At 46.0% G+C, this 13,426-nt stretch overlaps 1 protein-coding gene across 1 annotated transcript in view; it reads left to right on the top strand.

Annotated features, from left to right (window-relative positions):
• LOC144766898 (carbonic anhydrase 4-like) overlaps positions 1-13,426 on the top strand; it is a 142,534-nt gene that overhangs the window by 13,577 nt on the left and 115,531 nt on the right. The window contains exon 3 of the mRNA XM_078650606.1: positions 1,891-1,917. Coding sequence (XP_078506732.1) covers positions 1,891-1,917 — 27 coding nt within the window. The remainder of the gene's footprint in view (positions 1-1,890; positions 1,918-13,426) is intronic.

Raw genomic sequence — 13,426 nt, 5'->3', positions numbered from 1 at the left:
CTTAATATCTGATGTCACTTCTTGTGATTTCAGATCCGGTGAGGTCACTTCCTGGTATATCAAGTGAAATGTGGCGCGTCGTGACATCAGGCGCTGTTTTGGCACGTGTCATGATTTTACTTGCATACTACCTAACCAGGTTAGTCCCCCCCACTTCATTCCCTCCCAGTACATGCTACTGCACATACAGATGGCAATCACATCTGTGCCATCCACGTCCCCATGGATGGAGAAAAGGGCCCATCTGAAGGGGCCTGACAGACTAATTTAAAACAGGATCGGACATTCCCAGGGAGCACAAATAAAAAAATGCCTTTCATTTCCTGCTACTATATTCTGTGGCTGCGACCACTGCTCCCGTGAGCTGTTTTCAGCTTTCAGTAAAGAAGGGTTCACGTGGTGTTTCCTTCCAGGTCACATAGTCCACCTCTGAGTCGCATCGGGCACTGAGCATGCACGCATGATTGTTGCGCCCATGCCAAGAATCACAAAACCCCACCTGAAGAACGGGGGCGGGTGCACGGCATCCCGAGCCATGAAGGGGGCAATGTCCCTCCTTTTAGCGCTGCAGCATTACCAATATAGGACTCTGAGCGCATTGCAGTGCAGGTCTGGCTCCTAAAGCGGATAGTTTCATCTGTCGGCAGAGCGGAGACGGCTCACCTGTCCAGGCGCTCGCTTCTTTTTGTTGTCTGAATTAAAATATGCACTTTGCACTGATCACCGAGTATTCTAACTTAACCTTCCCCCTCCCGACAATGTCGTTGAATGGAAAGAAAATAAACACTCTTAGCAGGCAGGCAGGCGTGAAACTTGGAGGCGATGCTGGCTGGTGCAGGAGTGTCTAATCTATCCCAGGTCTGCAGAATGAAGTGACAGTCGCGCGATCAAACGAAACGCTTCCGCAAGACACACCAGCGCCCCCAAGTGGTCGCTTTGAGCAGTGCAGCAGTAGTCTGCAGATAGGTATTAAGGAGTATTTCGCTAAAGCCCTTCAGCTGTGCCCCTCGCCCTCGATAGCCCCGCGCTATATAAATATACTCCATGTAAAATAACTCAAACCAGGCTGTTCACCGCCTGTCTCCCAGGGACCCCGAACCCTGGCCCCTCAGTCCCAGAGCCGGCTGTAGGATGCCTCCTCGTCCTGCGCCCCCTGGATGGCTTATCAGGTGGGCAGGTGGCGAGAGACCCTGGATCGCCCGTAAAATAACCCAACATGTTGGCATAATGTTTATGCAAATAAAGCTGCAACAACTTTCTCCAACGAAAACATTGTGTGGTGTTTGTTATTTGGGAAGTTGTTGTGAGCGGTCTGGGCTGATGTTGGCACTATGGTGTCTGCATCTCAGAGTCCTCTTTTTCCGTTCTCTGTAATCCCTCGCACCTCTAGTTCCTCAGTTGCGCCCCCGTTTCCACTCTCCGTCTCCCAGTTTGTCGTCTGCGGCCTCCTGACTCCGAGACCGTCCCTTGCAGAATTTTCACCATCTCAGTCTGCCCGATTCTCATTCTCCACAACTACCCCCAGTGTCGGCCCCCGCCAGCATTCTCCCTGCCTGTGCCTTAACGTCACTTCCTCCAAGACTGTCCTCTGTGTCCAACATTCCCCAGTGTCTTTTTAATCTCAGAGCCTGTCCCCAGTGCCCATCATTCTCTCAGTCCGCCCCCCTGGTGACCCCCAATCTTTATGCCTTGCTCATCACTGTTGCAGTCTCCTCTGTCTCCAAGCCTGTCCCTCAGATGTCGTCACCCGCTGCCTGTCCCCTAATGCCTCTTCGGAGTCCAAGCATTCCCCCACCGGGCCCACCCCATCCACCCTCCGTGCCCATCATTCTCCTATCCTGCTCCCGTGTCCCCATGCTGACTAAAAGTGTCCCTCTTGTTCTCTTTCAGATTGGTGCTACACAGACCCGCAATGTGGTAAGAAACTCTCCGCTGATATTTCAAACGGAAGAACAAGGAGCGCGCGCTGCACATTCAGAGCTGCTCACGCGCAGACACATCAGAGGAGGTCGCGCAATAGTATATGATTAAGTCCATCCATATCCAAACATATTCAACCATTTGCAAACCTATCCATCATGGATCCTTCCATCAATCATTTCACTCATCCATCTCTCCATCCACCCTTTCACTCATTCATTCATTATACATCCATCCACCAGGGGCGGCTGGTGACATTTGAAAGTGGTGGGCGTAAACTAATTTGCATATTGCACCGCAGCGATCGAGCGCAGCGAGCGAGCCCGAACCACCTTGCATCCATCCATACATCATTCATTCATGCATCCACCCATCCATCCATCATGCATCCACCCATCATGCATGCATCCATCCATACATCATTCAGACATCCACCCATCCATCCACCCACCCATCCATCCTGCATCCATACATCATTCATTCATGCACCCACCAATCCATCCATCCATCCACCAATCCATCCATCATGCATGCATCCATCCATACATCATTCATGCATCCATCCATCCATCCACCCATCCATCCATCCATCCATCCATCCATCCATCCATCATGCATCCACCCATAATGCATGCACCCATGCATCCATCCATACATCCATACATCATCCATGCATCCACCCATCCATCCACCCATCCTGCATCCATACATCATTCATTCATGCATCCACCCATCCACCCACCCATCCATCCTGCATCCATCATTCATGCATCCATCCACCCATCCACTGAACAATCATTAATGCACCCACCCTGCATCAATCCATCATTCATGTATTTTTATGACCATATAAAAATAAATTATGGACTCTAACAAGCCTTTAGGATCGATGTTGAAGGATGTACCAGTTTACATATTACATCACCCCTACCTTTTTATGCTGGAAACCTTCTACCGCCCATGTATTTGCCATCCTGTAAGCCCTAGGTATGTACTATACAAATTCACATACAAACATACACCAACATGCATGCAATAATAAATGCATATATCATGCTATTCCGCCTCTACCGTTTGTTAACATTTTGAAATGTTATAACCTTAGTTCAAAGAGTACATTATATTTGTGGTGACAAAGTTGTTAACTAATTTTCTGGAAAATGTTTATAAAATGAAATCTGTTGAAGGCTGTTGTTGCAACTATCAAAATAGAAATTCTGAGAATTTTTACATTTCCAAAACCCCATGCCGTGAAATAAACGGGTGACCTGGAATAGACACACACATTTCTGCAGCAGATGCTTTAACACACTGAACTATCTCAAGTCATTTATGCAAGCTAGTTTACTGGAACACCGAAAAACACACACTCTTACCTTGCTGCCGGTCCCGGTCCGCGCCACCTCTGGGCTCTGCTCCCCACACGTCACAGGCTCACAGCGCCCCTGGCCAATCCTGGCGCCAGGGGCACAGGTACCCTCTCGCCCGCAGCACACCTTGGGGCTCCTGATGGGCATGCGCAACGCCGCCAAAACACAAGTGCGCATGCGTGGGCACGGGTAAAAATTCACCCTCCGTCCCCACGCATGCGTACTTGTGTTGCCGCCTGTACAATCATGTCAATGAATCAACATGACGCCCGCCCGGCGGTCTGACGTCATGTTGATTCATTGACATGATTGTCATGAGGGAGCTGCGGGCGTCGTCGGGCAGGGGGGGCTACGCCCCCACGCCCCAATGAACGAACCGCGCCTGCCATCCACCCTTTCACCCTATCCATCGGTACACTCATCCATCCACTCTTTCACCCATCCACTCACTCATCCATCCGGCCTTTTAGCCTTTCACCCATCCAGTCATCCTTTCACTTACTTTTCCTTCCACCCATTCACCCTTTCAGTCATCCATCCATCCTCCCTTTCTCTCTCCATCGACCCTTTCACTTAGCCATCCTTCCTTCCACCCATCCATCTACTCATCCACTCATGAATCCATTCATTGACCCTATCAGTCATCCATCCACCCATTCACTCCTTCACTCATCTATCCATCCTTTTGTCCATCTACCCTCCCTTTCACTCCCTTTTACTCACTCATCCATCCTTACATCCACCCTTTCACTCATCGGTCCATCCATTCACCCGTTCACTTATCAATTCATGAATCCATCCATCATTTTACTTATCCATCCACCCATTCACTCGCTCATCATCCACCCTTTAACTCCTCTCTCCATCCTTTCACTCATCCATCCACCCTTTTACCAATCCTTCTAGCCTTCCACCCATACATCTATCTTTTTACATTTTGTCTTATCCATCCTTCTACTCATCCATCCATCCTTTCTCTCATTATCCATCCATTCATCCTCTCATTCATCCATTCACCCTTTCACTAATCTATTCAGCCATCCACCCATCCCTTCACTTACTCACTCACCCACATTTTGATTTTAATTATGAACTGAGCCTTTGTCTGCAGAGTTGCAGACAGAAGAAGCCCATCAAGAACGTCACCCTTGCTCTAGTTCCTAAAGCAAGGGGCGGGGCGGGGAAGGGTTCACTATGCCCTTGCACATAGGCAATCTGAGTCATGAGTCACGCATGATGCACAGTGCAAGGCCATGCGGTGTCTGTGACATGGTGTTGTTTCCAGGGCTTTAAATGGGATGAACAATCTGGGGGGGTTTCTCCAAAGTGGATGTTTGATGTAATTAAGGGCGTGGCTTTAAACACCTAAGCTAAAAACCTGTGCTTAGTATAGTGTACCGCCTGACTGGTATTTTGCGTCTTCTGTCATTGTATCCATATAACACAACAAGTAACGTTACACTTGCGACAAGCCAGAACTATTGGCTTTGTCAATGGTTGCTGGTCGCATAAAATAAAAAAGCAGCAATCATGTCTTCCTTTAATCTTGAAAATGCATCAGTTTTAAAATGGCGAGACTGTCACCCAAAACTAATCTTCATTCAATAGTATAATGCTTTATTCGATAGGCTCAATATATTAAAAAAAAAAACAGGAATTAGCCTTGACAACACGTTGTGTTCCTTACAGAAACGTTATCATGGTAAAATCTATCATCGAAGGCCCAAAAACACATATCACATGGCAGTTCCTAGACATTTGAACTATTAAAAAATCTTCATCATTCCATTGAGTCTCATCAGAATCTGTCGTTTTTTCTAGAGGTGTGAACAAGTGCATGAACCGCTGGATTAGATGCGTTCACTGCAGAGGATTAAACCCGAGATGCCAATAATGATTACAAGTTTATTCAGAAACGTGTGCATTTAGATAATTAAAGGGGCACTCTATTGGGCATCACCCATTCCAAACTCCTCCCACTCAAAACTGCTCTACACTCCACTTATCCCATTTTCAGTTAAATTCAGAAATATCACTGCAAGCCTCGTCTAGTTACATTGTCTTATGTCTAGAATAAAATTGAAACTGAGAGCTTCTGCCTACAACACAATCCAAACTAACTCTCTGATTTACCTCTCTAATCTCAAACTAGCTGGCAGCCTGAGAGGCCTCCTGAGTGAAAACAAATTTTATTTTTTTCTAAATTTGTTATCTATTCATACACTTGATCGCTCCTGTGACACTCGGCTAGATGTACTAAGACGACTCACAAAAGCGGTTCCGAATTTCTCACCGACTTTTTCCAAATCCAGTCTTAGTTTGCGAGCCAACATGGTAAAATAGATTGTGTCACAGAGTAAGCATTCTGAGGTGGTGGCAGAACGACTTGCTTAATTACTATTCATTATTAGGCTGATCCTAAATTGCAACTCCCTCCAATTGGATACAATGTCAATGTCAAACACGCTTTATTCGACTGTTGTCATAAAAGCATATAAAATAATACAATTCATCACAGGATAAGACAGTAAATAGAGTTAAAAATAAGTTCACATAATAAATTCATTCAAGTATTTACATATACAGTATACTTCAGGGGAACTAACGTGCATACACTGGGTCCAAACATAGGTTAAAAGATCTATAAAAGGGTAGGGTATATTTACAGCAATTTACTTCCTATTACCCAAGCCCAACCTAAATATTTTGCCACAGCAATGGCCACAAATTGATCAGTGCAAGTACAGATTAATCTTACAGCCACCAACCCACTCCTGGTGTCCAAGGTTTTGCACATAGGAGTTAGCCACACCCTGCGAGGTGTAGCATATACAGGGCAAACAAACAGTAGGTGGTCAACAGTTTCCTTAGGGTACAAACAGCCCGGGCACTCCACTTTGCCTCCACTAGACCAACGGTTGGTAAATGCTCTAACCGGTATACTACCAATTCTGAGTTGGAAATAAAGCTTACGGCCTAGGGGTTGTGTAATGAAGTCCCAAAAATCTTCGAACCTGGGCCGATCCTTGATCACCAAAAAGGTAACAGTCAATGAAAGTGGAGCAATTTTCCTAAAAGTTTTCGAGGCAACAGCCTCCCAATACATAATTTTTAAAGCTTTTTTGGAGGGGAACCTGGCGTTTGAGGGATCTTCCCATATTTCATTCAACCCTAGGTTCAATAATGTCTCTCCAATCTTACACAGTCACTTTACCTTATGGAAAGTGTCAGATTTGATGATATCCAAAAGCCCATTTGCAAATATTCTCAGTGCAGGTGTTATCCATAAACGTCTCCAGTATAAAACTGGGCGTAAGTAGGCAAGTAGAGTAATTGGGCTTAGACCCAAATCAAATAATAAGGGACACATTGGTGTACTCTGGGGTAGCTTAGTAAGATTTCTTAAAAACAAATTTTCTGAAGATGTCAATTTCTGCAGATTCTTGAATCCCCAAATTTCGACACCATATAAAACAGAGCTAACAACTTTTCCATTGTACACTGTTAATGTCGGGGCTATTGGCTTGGTGAGCGACCTAGAATGCTCTTGTCTCAAAGCTCCAGCAAGCTGTCGGTGTTTAAGGGTCGCCAGCTCAGTCTGTAGCTTCCAGGAAAGGTTGTGCTGAATACAAACACCCAGATAGTTAAAAGCTTGGACCTTCTCAAGTGGCAATTCATTCATAATTACAGTACCCTTGAAGGATTTCGATTCATTAAAAGACATAAATTTAGATTTTAAAACATTCACCTCTAGACCTCGAGCGGTGCAAAAGTTTTCAAAAATTCCTAAAGCCTTTTGCAACCCACTCGGGGTTTTTGCAATGATCAAACAGTCGCCAGCAAACATTAAAATGGGAATTTTTTCTCCTGCAAGAATAGGGGCGCGATATTTGATTCTATCAGCATACTTGCCACATCATTGATGTACAGGGAAAATAGAGTTGGAGCAAGGACACAGCCTTGTCTAACCCCTCGTTCCACAGGAAACTGGGGGGCAACATTTCCTGGGCGCCCCCATCTAATCTGAGCGAAATTCTGCTCATGTAATCTGATGATTAGAGTAAGGAGGGTACTCGGCATTCCCATATCTTTGAGAACGCTCCACAAAATAGGACGGGGGACAAGATCAAATGCTGCCCTAAGATCTATAAAGGCAGCATATAGGCTACCCCCGCCTATTTGTACAGTGTTCCAGTACAACATAGCAAAGTGTAACACTTGGTCAACTGTGCTGATAAACGATCTGAATCCTGCCTGCAAGTGGAATAGGATGTTCTGCTTCTGTTCCCACTCTAAGACCTTATTTAAAATTAACCTACCGAAGACCTTTTGCATAGTGTCAATCAGGCTGATTGGGCGATAATTACCAGGTAGAGATTTATCTCCCTTCTTGAACACAGGTATAATTCCAGCCCCGTTCCAAGATTTAGGGATAGGCGCTCCTCTTGCTATGGCATTTGCTAGGAGCAATATGTACCTGGCCCAAAATTCTTTTTCATACAAAAAAGTGTCAGCAGGGACACCGTCTATACCTGGTGCTGTACCAGGAACTACCAGGTCTAGGGCAATAAGAACCTCGCCAAGATTAAACACATCTTCCATGGGGAATGTGTGCGGAATCTCCATGATTGTGCTCGGTTCCGGACCTTTAGCGTATTGAGGTTTAAAGTAGGCCACCCATTCATCTTGAGCCACCCAATTTTGGGGTTTATCCGGAGTCCCATCACTACCCCACTTAAGGACATTCCAGAATCTTCTTGGGTCTTTTTGGGTTCCTGCTTCTTTTAGATCCTGCCATCTTTGTTCGTCCCATGCTCGCTTTGATTTATAGACTACATTCTTGTATGCCGCCCTGGCAAGCTGAACATGACTACGTGTTTCACTTTTTATAGCTCTACCAAGGTCCAGTCGAGCCTTCCGACACTCCAGAGTATACCAACGGGTAGGGTGGCAAGCACGATTGTCACTCGGCTTTGATGGTCTTACAAAAAGGCTTCTTAGGTCAATAAAAAAGGATTCATGGATCTTTGTGCTCTTTTCTAGAGCTAAAATCGCTGCCCCTTTGTTAGCAAGGTCTCCCAGATTACTTGTAGCTTCTAACAGCTTGTTCGTGATAAAATCAATGTGCTCTTGGCACTCTACTACTTTGGCCCACCGAAGATGGCGCATGTCATTTGTCACATCTACATCACTAGACAAAACTTGGCCAGCGCCCCCTGTATCGGTGGATTCCTCCTAATAGGTCAAAGACATGCAAAGTGGGTTATGATCACTCTCAACCCTTTCGACTTCCATCATATCTACTAGGTGGGTCCATAACCCCAAACTAATCAGGATGTAGTCGATTCTATTTTCTCGGGGGCCAATCCTTAAAGTGTTGGCCCCAAGTTTACCATGCATAGTCCTGCCATTAGTTGCTCTCAACCCCTTATTCAGACAAAATGAATTTAACTGAGTTGAGAGTTCGGTCCACCTTTTAACTGGAGCCAATTCAAGCTTCGGGACACCCCATTCTCTGTCTTCATCATCCATGACGTTCCAGTCCCCACCTAACAGGGGCTCAAAGGTTGTATTAAAATCTCCACCTAGGATAATGTAAGAATGCTGCGAATAACATTCAATACATTCGTCCAGGCGTGCTAAAACTTCCGACTTCCTACCCCCCGTGCTTCTTGCGTACAAGTTATAAATGTGGACTGACTTTCCATTTTTATTACTGAGCGCAAGAATCTGGAGATCCTTATGGTTAGAATCAAGGGGTTTGATGATAAGATGAAGACTCTGGCTGATCCAAATCGATAGGCCACCCGAAGGGCGTCCTCTACCACTCTTCACTGCGTGTACACTGTAGTTCAGGTAACTTGGGAAATGTAAAGCTTCTAATAACCAGGTTTCTTGGAAAATACATATTTTATGTTGGTTATTAAATAAGGCCCAGTCTGGGGATTCTAATTTAGATTTGAGGCCGGCCACATTCCAAGATAGGATTGAACAAGATTTGTCCAATCCCACTGAGGAACTGGCTTTTGACTTCATGCTAGAATTCAAATCTACCACAGAATTTGGGGGGTCCACAGAAGTATTCATAGATATTAATTCCGTGCTGGGACCTTCAATCCCTACTTTGTACTGGGATAGTTTTGCTCTAACCAGTCCATCCGGTCCTCCTGCCTGAACTGAGTCATTCAATAGTCAATCGTTAAGATCCAAGCCTGAGCTTCCCTCTACATTCCGTCCCAGGCGATCTTTACAATGCATTGGCCATCTCTGGGGGGGAGAAGATCTCATTTGTACTCTAGAGTGGTCAGGAGAACAACTCCTAAATTCCAAATCAATTACATTTTCAGCCAACTCAGTGTTCTTAAATCTTAACTCAATACAGTCTACTGAGTACCCTGAGAATGACAACCGTTTAGAGCTAATAATGTCATCTCTAATAATAGATCTACAGCCCCGGACATACCTTATCCAATGTACAGCTTTATTTATTAATGATTCATTGGTTTCCGGGGCCTTTCCTGGGCTCAATTAAGGGACATTAACTAAGTAGACCAGTGGTGGCTTTCGCGCATAGGGATTTGGGCTTGAACGAGAGATACCTGTACTCAACATATCCCTACCATTCTTCATGAATCTATCAGCCCTCTCATATCTAACATGACTAACAGTTGGCAAAGTACCAGTACCCCTCCTTGCTTGATGATTCTCGCCCCCTGTTAGCGGAGTTTGCCTGGGAGCAATGACAGAACTACCCGTTAACAAGGTGTCAGAAACACTGTTTACTTGATGATTCTCACCCCCTGTTCGGACAGGTTGCTTAGGGGCGTTCGCAGACTCATTGTTTGTTTTTAATACACCCCTCCCAGTTCTAGTCATCTCGCTATATAATATGTCGGTTTCTGCACGGGTGCTTTGCTTGTCCCTGCCTATTGCAGCTTCTGTAAGCCGGGACCCACTTACCCCTCCAGCTTTCATTGTGGCTACACAAGTGGGGCAAGAAGCAATGGCCTGCCTAGCCTTGCCCTCCTTTACTACATCAGTAAGATGGTCTAACTTAATTTGCATAGCCTCAATCAGAATACACAGTTGTTTAACTACTGAAGTTAGTGGGTTAGTATCTGACTCTATTTGGGCTGAGATGCTAGAAGTAGTTTGCAACTGGGAATCACTCTCACGTAAGCAGGTATCTCCCTGGGGAACGTGTGAAGGAGGATTACTGTCAGGAATATCGGTTTGTGCCAAAACTGAAAATCTATTTTTACACGGCAAGACCGGTGACTTGGGCTGGAGGGGGGACGAGGGAAAGGAGTTCTGGACTTGCTCATTACCCAGGTTTTCAAATATACTTTCCCCATCACATTCAACAGTATTTGTAATACCAACCGTTTTGGTTTTGTTCAAAAACATTTCAGGAATTACCGTCACATACCTCTTACCCCCTAGCCCATCGATAATATGCGAGTTACTTCCACCCCCACAGTTCTTCCCACTATTTGGAGATTTCGCAGTCAGTATTTCCTCACATTCTTCGATTAGCTCATCAATCCGATCCATGACACAATTTCCCCCGGCATGTAATATAGGTTTCTTTGGGGGATACATTCACAGCCATGCTGACCAACAACAGACCATCATCGCTGCGAAAGTATTTAAAATGTAATTTTCTTTAATCAGAGATTTTCTTAAACGGTAATGGGGCTGCTTAAAAAACAAGTTTTCCATTTTTTAAAAACATCTGTGAGAGAAGGCAGTGGTGGTCCGGACCACTGTCTACTCACTCAGAGTCAGCCACAACAATTCCTAAAGGGGAAGGGCTGTAAGAGACTCTTCTATCGAATCTGCTACCACTCCAACGTGGGAGTCAGAAGCTAGTTAAAATCCGCAACCGGAATTATGGTTGCAAACCACAGCTACGTGGTACTATCACAATTTAGAAGTCGCTTCCATAGACCTCTCCGTCACAGACCTGGATCCCATCCCTGTCCGGCTTCTTGTGCTTGATGGTACAGGATGTGCTGCAGTGGGTCAGGGGTTATGAGCCACTGGATGTGGGAGTGGCCTGGAGGGTAGGGATGGGGTTAAGGGAGGTTTTGCTTGGAAGTTCTGTGGGAGGAGCTATTGCTCATGCTTTACTGATTGTGACGGGAGGTCTTACGAGGAGGTAATCATTTCTAAACCCATTTAGGGATTCAGATAAACGTTTCTGAATCCCTAAATTGGTTTAGTATATTACAAAAAAGATTTCACCAGTCGTAAAGCCTCTGATTTGGCAAATCAGAGAGTTTGCAACCAATAAAAACCCTTGTGGATGTGGCCATATTGAGCTTGCCTCCTTTTCCATATCCATACTATAGGCTTATTCTTAAACCTCCATTGTTTGATTGTAACCTTTTCCAGGTACCTCGCTTCCATTGCTTTGAACTATTGCCTTCTAAAATTTGGGATCCACTTCCTCTGAGGTGCGCTCATCTTAGGATTGTGCCCTGATGTCCTTTGCCTGATTCACAACTTTTGCACCCCTTGGTTCAATTTAGTAGCACAAAAGATGTCATCTGTTGACAAACATTTTTATAGATATTCCCTCTGGGCGGCTGTGGCCATTTGGAATACAGTGGAACACCCATAGTTCAAGTTCAAGTTCAAGGATTTGTATAGCGCACTACTCACCCAGAGGGTCTCAAGGCGCTTGGGGAGGGGTTCATTATTTATCAAATAGCCAGGTTTTAAGTTCTTTTCTGAAGGAGGTGTGGTTCTGTGTAAGGCGGAGGTGAGTGGGTAGTGAGTTCCAGGTCTTGGCCGCAAAGTAGGAGAAGGATCTACCTCCCATGGTGGTTCTTTGGATCCGTGGAACTGCAGCGAGGCCTTGGTTGGAGGATCTTAGTTGGCGGGTGGGTGTGTAGAAGGATAGTCGAGTGTTGAGGCATTCGGGCCCTAGTTTGTAGAGGGCCTTGTGTGCGTGGGTGAGGAGACGGAATGTTATTCTCTTGTTGACGGGAAGCCAGTGGAGGTCTTTTAGGTGGCCGGTGATGTGGTCTTGGCGAGGGATGTCCAGAATGAGTCTCGCAGAAGCGTTTTGGATGCGTTGGAGTTTTTTCTGTAATTTGGCTGTAATTCCAGTGTAGAGGGTGTTTCCGTAGTCTAGTCGGCTCGTAACCAGTGCGTGGGTGGCAGTCTTTCTTGTTTCGGTGGGGATCCAATGGAAGATTTTTTTGAGCATACGAAGTACGTTGAAGCAGGAGGATGAGACGGCGCTGACTTGTTTGGTCATCGAGAGGGAGGAGTCTAGGACGAATCCAAGGTTACGTGCGTGGTCTGTGGGAGTGGGTGCTGAGCCCAGGTCCGCAGGCCACCAAGAGTCGTCCCAGGCAGAGGGGGATGGTCCTAGGATGAGCACTTACGTTTTGTCTGAGTTAAGTTTAAGGCGGCTGTTTTTCATCCACACGGCTACTTCTTTCATGCCTTCGTGAAGATTGGTTTTGGCGGTGTTGGGGTCTTTGGTGAGGGAGAGGATCAGCTGGGTGTCGTCAGCGTAGGAGATGATGTTAAGGTTGTGATGACGCGCGATGGAAGCGAGTGGGCTCATGTAAATGTTGAAGAGGGTGGTACTGAGTGATGATCCTTGTGGTACACCGCAGATGACTTCGGTGGCCTCAGATTTGAATGGGGAAAGACGAACTCTCTGAGTCCTTCCAGCTAGGAATGAGATGATCCAGTCCAAGGCTTTTCCTTTTATTCCGATGTTGCTGAGGCGTTGTATGAGGGTGTTGTGACAGACAGTGTCGAAGGCGGCGGAGAGGTCGAGTAGAATAAGGGCCACTGTTTCTCCGTTGTCCAGTAGTGTTCGGATGTCGTCTGTTGCTGCGATGAGGGCGGTTTCGGTACTGTGTTTGGCTCGAAAGCCGGACTGTGAGGGATCGAGGGAGTTGTTGGATTCGAGGAAGGCGGCGAGTTGGCTATTGACGGCTTTCTCAATAACTTTGGCCGGGAATGGGAGGAGGGATATGGGGCGGTAGTTTTTAAGTTCAGAGGGGTCTGCTGTGGGTTTCTTCAGGAGGGCGCTGACTTCGGCATGTTTCCAGCTTTCTGGGAAGGTAGCAGAGATGAAGCAGCAGTTGATGACATCACGGAGAAGGGGT

The sequence above is a fragment of the Lissotriton helveticus genome, chromosome 7, assembly GCF_964261635.1.
Source record: "Lissotriton helveticus chromosome 7, aLisHel1.1, whole genome shotgun sequence".
Lineage (NCBI taxonomy): Eukaryota > Metazoa > Chordata > Amphibia > Caudata > Salamandridae > Lissotriton > Lissotriton helveticus.
Note: the sequence above shows the minus strand (reverse complement) of the source record. Positions and strands in the feature narration are given on the sequence as shown.